This window comes from Rutilus rutilus (genome assembly GCF_951802725.1).
Source record: "Rutilus rutilus genome assembly, chromosome: 22".
NCBI classification, from domain to species: domain Eukaryota; kingdom Metazoa; phylum Chordata; class Actinopteri; order Cypriniformes; family Leuciscidae; genus Rutilus; species Rutilus rutilus.
Genome location: NC_140227.1, coordinates 14,269,869 through 14,286,747, shown reverse-complemented (window position 1 = coordinate 14,286,747; position 16,879 = coordinate 14,269,869). Strand labels below are relative to the sequence as shown.

The 16,879-nt window shown below is 39.6% G+C and overlaps 1 protein-coding gene across 5 annotated transcripts in view; it reads right to left on the bottom strand.

The window, feature by feature from the left end:
• Positions 1 to 16,879, bottom strand: part of slc4a10a (solute carrier family 4 member 10a) — a 56,123-nt gene that overhangs the window by 15,296 nt on the left and 23,948 nt on the right. For all 5 annotated transcript variants that reach the window (XM_084394569.1, XM_084394566.1, XM_084394567.1 and 2 more), the window contains 9 exons: positions 14,601 to 14,682; positions 8,772 to 8,915; positions 8,544 to 8,682; positions 7,217 to 7,377; positions 4,547 to 4,735; positions 2,560 to 2,648; positions 773 to 930; positions 571 to 658; positions 310 to 456 (listed from right to left, as the gene is read on the bottom strand). In XM_084394569.1, the coding sequence (XP_084250695.1) occupies positions 310 to 456; positions 571 to 658; positions 773 to 930; positions 2,560 to 2,648; positions 4,547 to 4,735; positions 7,217 to 7,377; positions 8,544 to 8,682; positions 8,772 to 8,915; positions 14,601 to 14,682 (1,197 nt within the window). The remainder of the gene's footprint in view (positions 1 to 309; positions 457 to 570; positions 659 to 772; positions 931 to 2,559; positions 2,649 to 4,546; positions 4,736 to 7,216; positions 7,378 to 8,543; positions 8,683 to 8,771; positions 8,916 to 14,600; positions 14,683 to 16,879) is intronic.

Here is a 16,879-nt window from a genome sequence, read left to right as displayed (position 1 = left end):
ACACATTGTTTACAATCTGATTGAGTGATTACATGAGACATGATGATACATTTCAGTAGGTATCTTTCAACATAACCTCTGATGTTCATTCATGTTTATTTTTTACTATAACAATTAGTAAAGATGAAAAGAATCATCGGTTCACACATACTCCGCACTGACGCTGAATTGGGATTCTTCCCAATAATTTTGGCCCTCCAAAACCGAAAAATCTTTTTTGGCTGGAATATTTTCAGTTGTCAAAATTTCAGGGCATTCCAGTATCAGATCTGTGAGGAATTAGCGCATGGAGTTTGAGAACTGGGTTACCTGTGAGGGCACGTTTTTGGGCGGCTCTATTCTGATGGTGGGATCCCACTCGCCTGGGGGCAGCACAGTCACCTGGTCCAAAAACTCATCGATTCCTGCCACAAGGTCAGAACGATCCTTTGCTTTATAAGCCACATCATGAAACACCTGAAAAAGAGACGTTCATGTGAAATTAGCACACATACATTAATAGCCAGTTGCCTATAGTATATCATCATGAAGAGAAATAAACAGTAATTAGTTATTGCCAATAACACTAACCTCATCTGTCATGAGGGTGGCGATGGAACGGCCAATCTCATGGTACTGAGGCCCTTTCCCCAGCGGCCCCAGCAGAATGAAGAGAAACCTGCACAACGACAAAGGGCTTAGGAGTGAACTCTGAGGCACACCGCTCTGCAAAATAAACTTTAATGATTGAGACATTTTATGTGTTTTTTTGCACAGATCACTCTGCTTTTACCTGGTGGTGATGGGAACCTCTGCCAGGCCGTTGAGCAGCACAGCGGGAGACAGACGGATGAAGGCCACCACAGGTTTCTCCAGAAACTCTAGCTCACCCACCAGGATGTTGGATGCCTCAGCCCCCGGTGGGATTTTCTTCATGAAGTGAAGGTCTATCTGCAGACACAAAAACAGTAAAAACAGTAATATTGAGAAATAGTATTACAATTTAAAATAACTGTCTTCTATTTTAATGTATTTTCAAATGTAATTTATTCTTGTGATGGCAAAGCTGAATTTTCAACAGCCATTCCTCCAGTCTTTAATGTCAGATGCTTTAGAAATTATGATGATTTGGTGCTGAAGAAACAGTTCCTATTTTTATCAATGTTGAAAACAGCTGCTAAATATTCTTTGTGGGAACCATGATGCTTTTTTTCAGGATTCTTTGATAATAAGAATGTTTGAAATAACAGCATTTATTTGAAATAGAAAAATTTGTAACAATGTAAAAGTCTTTACTGTAAATATTGATGAACAATTCCTTTAAAAAAAATCTTACTGACACCAAACTTTTGAATGGTAGTGTATATTTGTATATTTAAGTTCTGGAGTAAGATTTTAAACTGTCTGAAATGTAGACTTGTAGTCAAGACCGCCTAAACCGAGACCAAGACACTACCAAGACCAGAGGGTATCGAGACCAAGACAAGACCAAGACCAATACAGACCAAGTCAAGACCAAGACCAAGTCGACACCAAGACCGAGACCAAGTCGAGTGTTGAAGCTAAGCAATAACTTGTATGAATTCAAGAACAGCAGCATACTAGGGTTCAGCTGCAGTTTACATTCAATACATATTAGATGGTATTACTTCAATTACACAGGCAGAACAATACAGAGACAGACCATGTCATGTGTGTGACTGTGAGCTCACTGTAAATGTTTTTGCAGACTGGGTGAGATCAACTATGTGTAGCAATTGCATGACGGCTGTTACTGCACTATTAGAGGATTGAGACTCCCTTAACTTTTGTGTACTGTTGAGGACTGACATGACTGGTACTGACTGGTTCATCTGACAAAACATCAAACGCCTCCAACACCATCTTGCTCCTCCAACAACTGTCTAAAGAATGAGAAATATGTAACCAACTGAAATTATACTTAATGTGTAGATGAAATCGTAACATCAAATTAAAGATACACAATTATAAACTTGGATTAGGCCTAATGTTTAGTCAACACAACGGAGATAGGCAAATGATATTTAAAAGACCGTTTATTTAGTCTAACACCATCTTAAATACAATACTGTAATCAAACAACACACACACACACACACAGATATCAAAGACACAAATTCATCTAAGCAAATGCCTGCCTATCTCTGCCGATTTCGGAGTCTCCAAATGAATCCATTCTGCAACTTTTAAATACATAATTCAATTTTTAAAAACGAAATTATAGGCTAAAGTGCAGGATCCGAAAGTTGGTCGTTTTGTCGCTATGGTTACACACACACACACACACACACACACACCGTTGGCGGTGCGTCACTTCAATCCATTCCGTTGCAGATAATAATGTTGCATTATCGAACGTTGTGTCGTCGTGGATATTGTGGTATTGTAATGCTAAATCCCCCGACCACTATGTCGGTCTGAGACAGCGAGACCTAGACAAGACCGAGAGGTCCGAGACCAAGACAAGACCAAGACCAAAGACCGTCAAGGCCGTGACAAGACCGAGACCACGTAAAAGTGGTCTCGAGACATACATCACTACTGAAATGTGATTCTTACTTTGCTGAAGTCAACAGCACTGTTCTCACGACTGCCATCCCCACGTCCCTCTGTAGTGGTGGGCTGAGCCTGAGGAGACACCATCTGACCTGGAAGCAGTGCAGCAAACACACAAAACAGAGGAAATATATAACAGACTAACATATAAAAACAGATTTGATTGTTTAGAAGAAAGACAGTAATGTTAAGGTCATAGAGAGATTAAGACCTATGCACACTTACCTGTTTAAAAATATTTGTAAGACACAGATTAAGGAAGTCAGTTACAAACCTCCTAGCATTGTCTAAATCTAAATCAAATTTAAAACCTGAATCTAGAAGCAGTGAAGAAACAATTAGATGAGGTTGGATATCTAATAGTCAACTACAAATTGAGATACTCTAAAAACTACTTCTTATGTGGTTAAATGCAAATTTAAGTGGTTAACTGCTACGCTAACGCTAAGTGTATTGTTGATTAGAGAATAGATATGGAATACCTAAGGGTGTGTTCACACTTGGCAGGTTTGGTTCGATTAAAACTCTGGTGTTGCTCTGTTAGTGCTGTTCGGTAGAATAAGTTTGAACGCTCCAATTCGAACTTTGGAGCGTACCAAACAAGTGGACTGAGACAAAGGATTCTCGATCTGCTCTCAAACAAACTCCGGTGTAGTTGGAACGAAATATAAGATTAATTCTAAACAAACCCAAAACAGCATGTGATGTCACAAGATGCAACCCTAAAAAGGACAGAATGCTCAAGGATACCTGGTTCTTCTCAGCATTGGAGATATGTTGCCCATTACAGTTTGGTACAGGCGTCGGAACCGCCATCTCCTTACAGCAGATCTTAATTTGTATATGTAACAGAGGAATTCCTTCCGCTGTTTTGATTCATTTACACATTTTATAAGCTCTTTGTGACTTCTCAGTTGGTATAAAAAAATTAATAAATTGTACGCACTAACAACGAGCGCTTTAGCCCAGCACACAGCATTGTTATGCACAGCACACGTCATAAAAATGAATGTTATTCACTTTTGAATGCAAAGTGAACCAGGACTACTGTAAATGTAGCCTATCTCCTTTTTTTGGGGGTTCGGACCAAAAGAACCAAGAGAACTCAAATACAATATGAACACACCCTTAATAACTCTGTACTCTATCAACTACTGCTAATTACCATGATACATTTGCATATCCACCACATTGGAAAGGACAAGATTCACCCATAAACATGCAAATGAACTGACATGGGATCACCTTATTACGGTATCTATATATTCCATATCTATGCGTTAAGATGTGGTCACATTAATTATTTTCCACAATTTCTGCAAGCCAAATCCAGTTATTTCAATAGGAATCCACATGATCAGAAATTTCGCATGAGGCAAAAGGGCAAGAGGGCGATTTCTGCATGTGGATTTCGCTTTGGGTTTAAGTTGGTCAAACAAATTCACTGCATGGAAAATTGCTTGGTTTGAATGTGATTTCTGTGTGAGCGGTGCTTCATAGATCACCACACTATTGACAATGGACTGTTTCTGGTCGCAAAATATTGCTGAAATTTCACTAATGTGACTGCATCTTTAGAGTACAAGCGTATCTATGATCATATTGCCTGATAGTGGCTCTTCTTCAGGGTCGATGGTGGGGATGACATGGTAGCCGGAAGGCTGGCTTAATCGTTTGCTGAAGGGGATGAAGCATTTTTTGGGTCGGATGAGGGGGTTGTCTGGGGCAGGGGGGGCAGAAGAGCATGTGTGGGGTTTCTGGGGAGCTGACACACACTTGGGATACCTAATGGACCAGGCTTTACATAAGAGCACCTGTCTGTTTCTCACACTGCGACTGAACCTAGACCAGAGAGAGGAGCGGGGACTGGGGAGCGAATTGGTCATGAAGATAACTGGGAAACACAGACAGACACCATTAAAAAAGAATGATAAGACACATGCATAGCAAATGTAGAACAGTGCATCTGCTGGAGCGTGTGGAACAGTACCATTCTTATCCATGGAGTGTGGTTCGGACTGTTTTCTGCCGATATCTGCGAAAGAGCGTACGATGGGAATCCGGTTAGCCAGTTTCTTCTGGTTCTGATGGTGGTGCTGTTTAAGGAGAGCATTTCGGACCTTCTTCCTCACCTCCTCTCCCAATAAACCTGATGTCTCGTGCTGGTCCAAAACCATATCTTTAAAAAAAGAAAATAAATAAAGCCATTTCTATAGAATTTACATGATCATTCAAAAGTTTGGGGTTAGTACGATTTTTTTTTTTTTTAATTAACACTTTAGCAAGGAGATGTGTGTGAGTCCCAAGCCATGTAATGGAAAGGGTTAGGGAAAGACCTGAAACTGAAGTGCATACTAATTCATATGGTATGTTTCTAAGTTTACCTTAGTGATCAAGAACACTCTAAATATGAAGTGACACACGGGCCAAATTCCTATTGTCATCCATATGGGAAAGACCTGAGAATACAGTAATGATGTGTGACAAAAGGTTGTTGATGACCTGCACAAATCATGAAATAACTATAAGATAATAGTTGAATTGTTTGAATACTCATTTCCACTATCTGGGCAATAATTAAGAAGTTTAAATCAACTGGAGATTGTAACAATCTACCTGGTAGAGGATGTGTGTCTATATTGGCCCCACACACACAGAGTGGGATGTTTGAGTCGCCAAACAAACTGTAAGGATCGAAGTTGGAGAATTGCAGATGCTAGTTGGGCCTTGGGGTCAGAAAGTCTCCAAAACTATGACCAGACCTCACCAATATATTCACAACTTGTTTGGGAATGTTGCAATAAAAAAATAATATGGTGACATCAGACAGCAATTGCATACACCTACAGTTTGCCAGGCGTTACTGGAACTTTCAATGAGACTGGGTTTTATGGTCAGATGAGACCAAAATAAAGCTTTTTGGAAAAACACCCAAGGTGGGTTTGGCATTGACAGAAGCATATCCATGTAGAAAAGCACCTCATCCCCACTGGGAAGTATGGTGGTGGATCTTTAATGCTGTAAACTGGGCTGTGGTTTGATCTTCCAGCATGACAATGATCAAAAGCACAACCCAAAATAAACAACAGAATAGCTCATTGACCACAGAATGAAGGTTTTGCCATGAACACAGCAGTCCCCTGACCCATAAAAAAACCTGTGGGATGAGCTAAAGAAAAAAGTCCACAAGCATGGATCTTTGAATCTGGAGATTCAGAGGTCTCAGGAGGAATATGGAGAAATGGTTTCAGATCCCTTGCCATATGTTCATCAACCTTATCTTGGCAAAGGGAGGTCACACAAAGTATTAAATGAAGGGGTGCCAATAATTGTGGCACGCATTAGCATATTAGCTGAAAGACATGCAAAGATCTCGAAAATCCACCCTAAAAAGTATATCAACAAGCAACTGTAGCACAATATTTTCAATGTACTATCATTTGGGATGCACTAATCTAATCTTGAATATAATTTAGGATGTGCAGTATGTTAAGTGGGACACTAAATGTTAAATGGGCGTGTATAGCAAACTGAAATCAATACAATATTTGCAATGTACTATCATTTGGGATGCACTAATCTAATCTTGAATATAATTTAGGATGTGCAGTATGTTAAGTGGGACACCAAGGGCCCTATCTTGCACCCAGCGCAATTGACTTTGTACAACGACGACACATGTATCATTCCTATTTTGCACCCGACGCACAGCAGACTTTTCCCTCGACAGACGCACATCGGTAAATTAGGAAATGAACTTGCGGGGGCGGTTCAACGAATAGAGGAGGTGTGTTCTGGCGCAAACGTTCCCTGGTGCTATTTTGCAGTTCCAGAAAACAATTCCGCCACAGACCAGGAAAAACCTAGTCTAAAGTCAGTGGCGCGTTTTCAGTGGTGCGTTCAGATGTTATTTTAAGGGCGCATGCTTGGCCATAATGTAGTGTGTGCACAACGCACATACACTTTGCTTCTCTCATCTACACACAGACGCAGCAGTTGTCATTTTTGCAAACCATACATAATTACAAGGAAAAATATTCCACACGAGGGAAATCATTGTGGTGTTCATGAAGATGTGAAAAAATAGGCACAAATCTAGCTTACACATTTACTAAAATTATTATACGCCTGTTTAACCGAAGCTAATTTGGGTGGTTTTCTCCCATCCCCATACAATGTCACTTCTCTGTCTTTTACGGCCCTGACGAGAAAGTCGGTCTCCTCGGCTGTGAACCGCTCCTGGCGTGCGCCTGGCAAATCCGCCGTTATAATAGCAATCCGCCATGGAACAAGTGTGCCTGCTCTTAAAGAGAATGTGAGATGATGCTCTGATTGGTTTATTTCACGTTACGCCCAAACCACACCTATGAGTAATGTAGCAACTTCAGACCAACCCATTTTAGATTTGCGTCGGGCGCAAGAGTCATTTATCCCGCCGGTATAATAGCAACAGCGCCCAAGATCCACAAAGTTACTTGCGTTTCGCATTTGATACTTGCGTTTCAGATCGTTAAAATAGGGCCCTAAATGTTAAATGGGCCTGTATTGCAAACTGAAATCAGTAAACAGCTAATCCTAATAATTAAAATGCTGATTGATTTAGATCCGTGAGGAAGGCCTTTAGAAGATCAGGTTTGGGCAATGTTTTCAGACTCTGTACCTGCAATCTCCTCCAGTGAGTTGGCCCTCATGTCCAGCATGACGATGCCATTTAGGATGCAGCTCCGCAGCTCAAACAAGCTATGAAGGGAAAGAGTAGCCACGTATGGCTTACTCCACCTCTCCCCTCCATCCTCCACATCCTCCTCAAACTTCAGCCATCTAGAGACAAATAAGGGATATGAGAGAGAAGAATAGGAAGAGAGGGAGAAAAAAAAGAGAGAATGAGAATGACAATTAAATTAGTTCTCTCATTTAGCTGCAGCACCACAAACTGGTATTGCATTAGCTGTAATGGATACATGCCTAATCCTCTCCTAATTTCTTATTCCAAACCGCAAATATTGCTCTTAAGTAGGTTTGCTCTTGATTTAAAACACTTTTAATCGCACTCCACTGTTTGTTTCTGGCAGGTCATCAAACCCTCTGTGACCCATACTTTGGACTTCTGAAATTAGAAGCAAAGTCTTTGTGTAGTTCAATATAAATTCAGGTTCCAGTTCAATTAGGGTTACAATCTATACTATATTTTTAACAATATAATTTTTAGTGGAAGTTCTAGGCGAAAATGCCTTGTTGAAGCCAGAGTTCAGAGGAGAATGGCCAGACTGGTTCAAGCTGATAGAAAGACAACAGAAATTCAAATCACAACCAAGGTCTGCAGAAGATCATCTCTGAACCTTGTAGCAGATGGGCTACAGCCGCAGAAGATACCTCCTGTCAGCTAAGAACAAGAAACTGAGACTACGATTCGCACAGGCTCACCAAAATTAGACAATAGAAGACTGGAAAAACACTGCCTAGTCTGATGAGTCTCAATTTCTGCTGCGAAATTTAGATGGTAGGGTCAGAATTTGGTGTAAACAACATGAAAACATGGACCCATCCTGCTTTGTATCAACGGTTCAGGCTGCTGGTGGTGTAATGGTGTAAGGGATATTTTCTTGCCACACTTTGGGCTCCTTAGCACTAATTGAGCATCATTTAAACGCCACAGCCTACCTGATTATTGCTGCTGACCATGTTCATCCCTTTATGAGCACAGTGTACCCATTTCCTGGTGGCTACTTCCAGCAGGATAACGCTCCAAGTAACAAAGCCTCTCAAACTGGTTTCTTGGTCATGACAATGAGTTCACTATACTCAACCTCCACAGTCACCAGATCTCAGTCCAATAGAGCACCTTTGGGATGTGGTGGAATGGGAGATTCCCCTCATGGATGTCCAGCCAACAAATCTGCAGCAACTGTATGTTGCTATCTTATCAATATGGACCAAAATCTTAGAAGAATGTTTCAGCACCTTGTTGAATTTGTGTGGATTCGTACCTAGCCGTCTCTTTCCATTCCGCATCCTCTCCCTCTTTCAGGCAGATCTCGTCCAGCTCGGTGAAAAGAGCATGAGGAATGTGTTCCTCATCATCCTCCATTCCAAGCAGAAACTGTACACGCTGTGATGGTGTGTCCGCTAGAGAGAAACCAGAGTTTTTATATCTTATTTCTGTCCTTTTTGACATAATCAAGTTTTCATTTATCCATCAAGAGTGTCAGTCTTACTGTATGAAGGTGATTCTCTGCCATCTTCGGTTCCAGAGTCTCTTTCCCGTGACCTCTTCCTGTGACGGTGTCCATGGTGACGATGCCGTCTGTGTGATCTCCGACCCAAAGGTACATGCACCCCAATGTAGAGGGTACGGTGGCCTGCCAGGGACAAACAGAAGAATGCAGTTATCACAAAATGACCTTAACAAAATAACTACTATATAAAATCAAAGGAATCATTCACCCAAATTGAAAAATAAACTGGTCAACCCACTGGACTCCCCAGCTTCGCAGCATAGTTAATGATATGCTAAAGGCCTCCCACACGTTGACGTGATTGGTTACAGGGTAGTTTGTGACGTAAGAAACACAGGCGATTTCAAACCGTGTCTCGACGGACTCAATATAGGAAATGAACTGGAGAAGATTTCCATGACAAAGAGAGCAGAGCCCCAGAGCGCACCTACCTATTACGTAATCACCATGGACCAATTGTAGTTTAAAGGTGTTTACCAACTTTTCCAGAAAGTTCGCTTTGGCAAGCTGTTTTGAACTCCTGAAACGAACTTCATTTTGGGCTGATTTTGTTCGAAATGACGTCACACCAGTTCATCCTTCGATTTCGCTTTAAGTCTATTGGGGACACTGGTTTGTAGCGCATATAGTTTTACTATTTTACTGCACTTTGTTATTCTTCTTATTTGCCTATAGTGGCTAATGAATTGTAAGTCTTGCACATTCACAGAAAATAACTAACTTCCATATTGCAAAATATTGTGGATAGTTTTGTTTGTGTGTGTGTGTGTGTGTGTGTGTGTGTGTGTGTGGAGGGGGGGGGGGGGGTATTTCATTATATGTTCATACAGTTTACTTTGGCATTAATACAATGACAATATAAAAACTAACCATTTCATTTTGGAGCTGTCAATGAAAGCTTAGCGTAAAGTTCTGTCAGGAAGACTCAATTGTTGCGTCACTTACTACCTTCTCATCTATCCAATCACGTTCTAATACTAGAAGTATAAAAGACCCGTACTTACACTTGTCTGAGTTCGCAGATGCTGACGCTTTCACTCGCCACCATCCACCCCACCACCACCAAGATGGTTCTGCCCTCCACCAAGACGGGTTCTTCCCTCTAATCTCCTCATCACCTATGATGGTCCCTTCCCCATCAACCTCCCCACCACCACCAGGATGGTCCCTTCCAATACGTCACAGGGGGTCGGCTGCGCCCCTGCCTTATTCTTCAGGCAGGAAATGCTGAATCCGTACCCTCGGATTGCGAGTTACGGACGGGGCCTACGCCAAAGAACTTAATTGCATACATTGCTTGCTGGGCTGTCAATAAATGCATAACTGTTACAAGTATTTATTCTCCCGAGTCTTTCTGGCAGAACTGTTGAACTGTTACTTTAAAGCTGCAGTCTGTAACTTTTTTGGGTTAAAAATTTTTCAAAATAAATTTTTGAGCAAGTACAGTGTTCAAAACTATCTGCTTGCCTTAGCTCGATTCAAAACGGTGAGCTTGTAATAATGTTTTTAATTCCAGTGGTGCTGGTGGATTTCCGCAGGAAATTCAAGCATGTCTTTGCGTCATTACGTCACATCTGTACACAAAGAAGGTGTCCCGACTAGTAGGCTATATTGCGTGTGAGGATGTTGGAGGTGGAGATTTATAGCCTTTTCTCACAGCACTTGATATAATTAAACTTATCAATTTGATGGCGGATCCAGAAAGGTTCAAACGACAATCACCAGTGCCAACTGAAGATTCACCCGTTGTAAAATGCAAAAGACTTCGGACTGGCTACAGAAGAGACTGCAACAGGGCCCATGCGAAAACACGGATAAATATCGGAAGGGCTTTTGAAAGGTGGCGTGAACTCCGTGTTTTGAAGGGGTACAAAACGAACGCAGAGATGGCTTTTTTTCTGCTGGTCAGGTAAGACTTTTCAATGGTTCAATTATGTAACAGTAGCACACTTGTTCGCTTAATTCATACAGTTACGGAGTACTGAACTAGGTAGCCCTAATACACATTAAATGTAGTCACGCAATGCTGATGTTGTTAACATTAACAATTTGAGAACAAAGTATAATTTGCATGATGTTACTTAGGCTATTTGTTCAGATGACATTTTCCGGTGAAAATTATTATGTTGGTCATACTTCCAAAAAGTAGAATCTGTGATTGCGAATGACAGTATCCACACCGGCGTGGTGACTGACAGCCACTGCAGCTTTAAGATGAATAGTTCATTTATTTGTTCATCTTAGAAGTGTTTAACAGATGTAGAAGACTGTTGTATAAGATTCAATCTCTGTCGTCATTATTATCAGATTCAGTGATTCTGTACTTTGTGTTTCTGTTCTTGTTTACGGTCTCAGATTAAGCTATAGCATTAAATCCCTCTCTCTCCCTCTGCAGCCCCGTCCCTCCAGCTCACTGTGTCTCTCTCAACAGAGATGAATCCTGACAGTGTTCGTCTGTGGGGAGAGAGCACGTGTGTGTGTGTGATTCCAGCCCTGGGCACTGACACAGAGAAGCAGGAGTCACAAATCAGACCTTTACGTCACGACTTAAGTGTGTAAAGCAGACAGATGGAGACCAAAAGCAGATCTGCATATAGAAAGGGCTGATGGCCCATGCTGACTGTGTCTTCTGAATCACCTCATCAGTTTTTAATATAACCTGCGTCTCACTCTTCAGAGAGACACACTCTAATGAGCTTTAGTTTCATCTGCTCACTCAGTCATGCAATTTAGCATCTAAATAAGTGATAAAGACCTCCAGGGCCAACACAAACAGACGCATGTGTGCTTTTATCTCATTGCCTTCACTGATATCTTCCCCCTGCAGTCTTGAGGTATGTGTGTGCCCATGTGGTAGTTCATACAAAGCTGAGTCACTTTCTCTTAAATCAGTGAAACATCCTCTAAACAACATCTAAACACTACAATACAGAGCAGTTACAAAAACCTTAATAGGATATTTGGGTATTACATTAATAGGTCAGTTTGTCTTATGCATTTATTTCTTCTGCAGAACACAAATAAAGATTTTGAAGATTGAACAAACGTTGGGAATTAAACAACATTGGAGCCCATCGACTTCATTGTATGGAACAAAAAAAAGACATTCTTCAAAACATCTTCCTTTGTGTTCCACAAAAGAAAGAAAGATGTTAACAGTTTATTTGATGGTCCCTTTTGAACATTCTGTTGACTATAAGTAACTTTGCAACTAGATGTAAACTAACTCTCAGAGTATTAATACACTGTCTGCTTAATATTTCTTTATTATGATGATCCTCCAACAGACATTCTACTGACTATAAGTAACTTTGCAACTACATATCTAGCCTGACTACGTCAGACTTCTTACTTCCGCTCAATTTCATTTCGCTTCTGTACTCAGTCTGAGACAGCGTAATAGCTTTCCGTTTTCCTCCGGCCTGAAAACAGCCGGCCAATCAACGAACAGAGGGCGGGCTGAGAGCCGTGACGTAGACACTGATTGTACCGTGGATGCGTAGATTTACTTCACATAATCTGCAAAAGTCGTTCACAGCCATGTTCACTCCGGTATTTCGCTCGATGGTTTTGTTTTCGCATCATACATGTGCTTACAGTGGAAGTTAGATGCGGCTGAGCATGCGCATAACACACGCCATAACCAAACGTTATGTGATTGGCTTACGGGAACCAATGATTTTAAACTTCAGACAAGCGCCACCCCGCGAGAAAGAAATCGCTTTTCAATTATGCCATGCCAGACTCTGTCTACGAAGCAAAGCGAAGTAGCAGAGTTTGGTATTACCAGGCTACTACATATCTACTAATACTCTACGAATGACAGTTAGTAGACATGTAGGTGCAACGTAACTTATAGTCAGTATAATGTGTTAAAAGGACCATCAAATTAAAGTGAAACCAGAAAGACTTACAAGTTTGGAATTACATAATGATGAAGGTTTTAGGTCCCTTTAACACATTTTAACCCACTAAAATCCAAAAACCTCAGATTCTCTATTGGGTCTGAGAGGCTATTTGAAGAACAAATATACTTAAAATATATATATACATATATAGTCTTTGTATAGTTTCTGGGGCAAACTGACTGCAAACAGAAACAATGTTACTAGCATGGATACCATGTCTAATTGGTTTTGATTAGGTCAGAGGAACATCTTCAAATAATTTGAAGAGAAGAATAATTAATTAACTGACAGAAATGACAAAAACTGACCTTTAAAAGGAAACAAAGTTGTTGGTAACATAATAATTAAACATAACAATAAAAAATGTACACAGACACACACTATTCACACACGCTTTCTCTGAAATTACGGGGTCTTCACAAGGGTTAAGTAAGGATGAGGATGAAACATTCTTCAGGCACAGACACTCTTTGGCTCCGATTGTGTGTGTGTGTGCTGTGTGTGTGTAAGAGCTGGAATGAAATGTTTCTCTAAATGGAATATTTCCTCAGGACTAAGAACAGCTAATGTCAAACACTGGATTCATTTCCTCTCTACTTCTCTGTTCTCTGAAAATAAGGGCGGCATTCTACAATGGAGCTTGTATGTTGGAATCTATGAGTTTAATGCCTGCTAAATGCCTTTTTATAGTGACCTTGGTGCTCAACCAGTACTGGGTACTTACAACTTGTAGTCAGTTACTGTATAAATATATAAATTCCAGTCTGGGTTTACCCCAGGTCCGTGATGGACTAGCAGGGGATTTGTTTAATGAAAAGCTACTAAGTAATTAAATCATTAAGTAATTCAAAATTAAAATTAAAAAAGATATTTAAAAAATTGTTTGTTTGCCTGCATGTCATGTTATCATTAAATGACATCAGATAACCGTAAACTGAATTTTATTTATTTTAATTGATTTTAATTATTATCATTCTTATTTTCAGATGAAAACAAGTTGGGGAATTCCTGTATTGCATGTAAATATGAAATTATGTGAGTTTGTTTGTACATTTTAATGTGTTTAAAAGACAAAAGCCTTCCAAAGACAGTAAAACATGTTTAAATGACTCACTGAGTGATAATTCAAACAATAAATAATGTGTTCGTCAGGAGCTGATTAGATATGCAATGTTGAGATCAAATGCTGTGTGCATGGGTCTCGGATTTCAGTGATCGGCACATGACTAGTGGCTGGTCTGTGGGTGCAATACCACAAACCTGGAAGACCTTCTGAAGATACATAAGCAGTAGTCTTTTTTTTAGAAAGTAAAATTTAAAAGATAAAAAATTAGTAGGGAGAATCAATGAATTATGAATAATTGTGAGAATAACATGTAATCAATAAAAAAGTAACTGTAGTCTGATTGCGAGTATTTTAAAATGTAATATAATTAAAAGTACTTAATTTTTGGAATCTGATTAAGTAATCCAGATTACATGTAATCAGTTACCCAGCATTGTGCACAACATATGCTCTTCTGGAGCTATTAATGTCCAGAATCAACTTTATGCTGCTTTGATAAATAATACTGGGGTAATACTGGGGAATTTACCCATTTTATTGACCAGAGGCCTTTAGACTACAAATACATAATTTAGAAATAATTTGTTGTAGTTTTTGCTGTGAGTGAAAGGTTCTACTGCTATAAGATTGCTACAAGTGAGTCGCAACATGCAATAATTGCACAAAAAGCTAAAAATGTAATATTCTGAATATTTTGTGCTGATTTAACAAACTTAAATGAATGTTTTAAGCATAATTTAATTTAATAATACAATTTTGTATAATAATAATTCATCAGGCTCATAATTCATGAGAGTTTGACTCATAGGTTTGGAGTGTGTGAGCTTCAGTTACCTTCAAGCTCCTCTTTCTCGAAATTCGTGTTGAGCATGGAGCGAGTTCCACCCCTGTCCAGCACAGCTTCCTCATCGCTTCGCTGCAAAACAAAGCAAAATGATTAAACACACAGTCACACATACATATTCATCTTCTCTTATAGATGATCACTGACAAATAACTCATCGTACAATCCATATCAATCCTAAGCCTAAAGCCTTCATCCCAAAAGAACAAGCAGAACAAACTTTACACATATGAACACATACACAATGCCATTCAAAAGTTGAGTGTAAGATTATTTTTATGTTTTTAAAAGAAGTCTCTTATGCTCACCGATGCATTTATTTAATAAAAAAATACAGTAATAAACATGATATGATGATTTGCTGCTCAAGAATCATTTTTCATTATTAGTAATGTTGAAAACAGTTGCGCTTACTTACAGTAATATTTTTGTGGAAACCATACATTTTGTTAGGATTCTTTGATTAATAGAAACTTCAAAAGAACAGCATTTATTTGAAATAGAAATCTTTTGTGAAACTATAAACGTTTTACTGTCACTTTTGATCCATTTAAGCATCATTACTGAACAAAATAATGAATTTCTTAATGACCCCAAACTTTTGAAAAGGTGTGTACAGGTATATACATACTATGTTAATGTTATTATCAGATTCATTGGTTAGTCATTGCAGCCATACTTGACTTGTTCTGAACCATGCAAGCACTTTTAACAAATGCACATAGGTGGGAGGTTTGGACGCTATGAGTCACGAATGAAAGGAATTTTTTTTTTAAAGCAATTGCTTTTGAAAAAGTGTTTTCATTCTCATTCTTCAGTAATCTATTTTATTTCAAACAGGACCACTCAGAATCCTTTCCCCTGATTGTCTTTGGTTTACTGATGTCACATACATTCAACACCGGTCCATTCATGTCTCCAGGGCAAAATATACACTTAATGATATACATGTTTCATCATTTACTCCTAATAAATGCCCCACTGAGGCCATAACAGACAGACCCTCGTTCCTTCTCACACCACCAATGGATGACATCCCAAAATAAGCATCCGTCTGCCTGAGCCTAACCTTGGCTGACAGTTTCCATGACGACTAATGTGGCCTGCCGCTAGTTGTCCCCAGAACATAAATGACATTGTTTTGGTCCCCTGTGAAGCCAAAGTCTCACTAGCCTGTGGCTCAGAATCCAAATCAGCCACAGTCCAGAATAGATGGAGTACACATTCATTCTCTTTAACAGGGTAAATAACCGCTCGCGCTCACACATAATCGCTTGCATGTCTTTAGAGTAACATCTGGCAACGGCCCACAGCAGAACCAAAGCAATTCATTTTAAAGGGACAGATGACTGCAAGATGATCCGCTTGTACATGAGTGCAGAAAGAACGATGGCATTATGGATGGACGACATTAAGGGCCATAAGAAGAGAAAGACAAGATTGTTCACAGCACAAAAGACCAGGAGAACTCAGGCCGGATGAGACACGGACCACATGGGAAAAGATTATAATTGTGTGCTGGAACATCCCAACATACATACGAGAGTCCATGTGAGAGAGCCAAAGGGATCATGGGAGAGATCAGCATATGCTGCAAGTTTGGTTGGTTTGACAACAACAGTGGATATATGTGGAAACAATGAATCATAAGATTTCATATTATTAACCCTAGAGTTCAACAGTTCCTGCCACCTTTTTCAGCGGCGTTGGCACCGGATGTATTTTTCCCATTCTTTTTTCCCATAGGGATTTTTAAAAAGTCTCTGTTAAAGAGTTATAAGCCATGAACAAAGCCAATCAGCTACTAGGTGAATCATAGCATTTGAAGCAACAAAGTATTTGAAAATCAGACAAAAATGAAGGCTGTGTACTTAAAAGGTTTTAGTGAGGGAAAGAACTATCCATGAAGCACATAGCTGATCAGCATAATCTAATAAAAAACCATGGAGAAATATACAACTTTTCTTGTACAAATGTTGATCATGTACATAAAACATGATTGCATTTTAACTTTATTGCAAAATATGCATACACAAATAAAATATTTAAGTATTTGAGAGCTTAGAGAGATCGATTCTAATATGTCATTTGTGGTGCTTCATGGGAGTGGGCGGAGCTAAAGAGCAATTTTGGTGCTTTTTACGACTCACCGATTGGTGCCATTTTCTGTACAGCATCATGGGTAATGCAGTTTTTCACCAGGTATTCCGCTGTTACATACGATTATTAAAAAAAATCAACTGAAATAATTCGGGCTGACGGCTTCAAC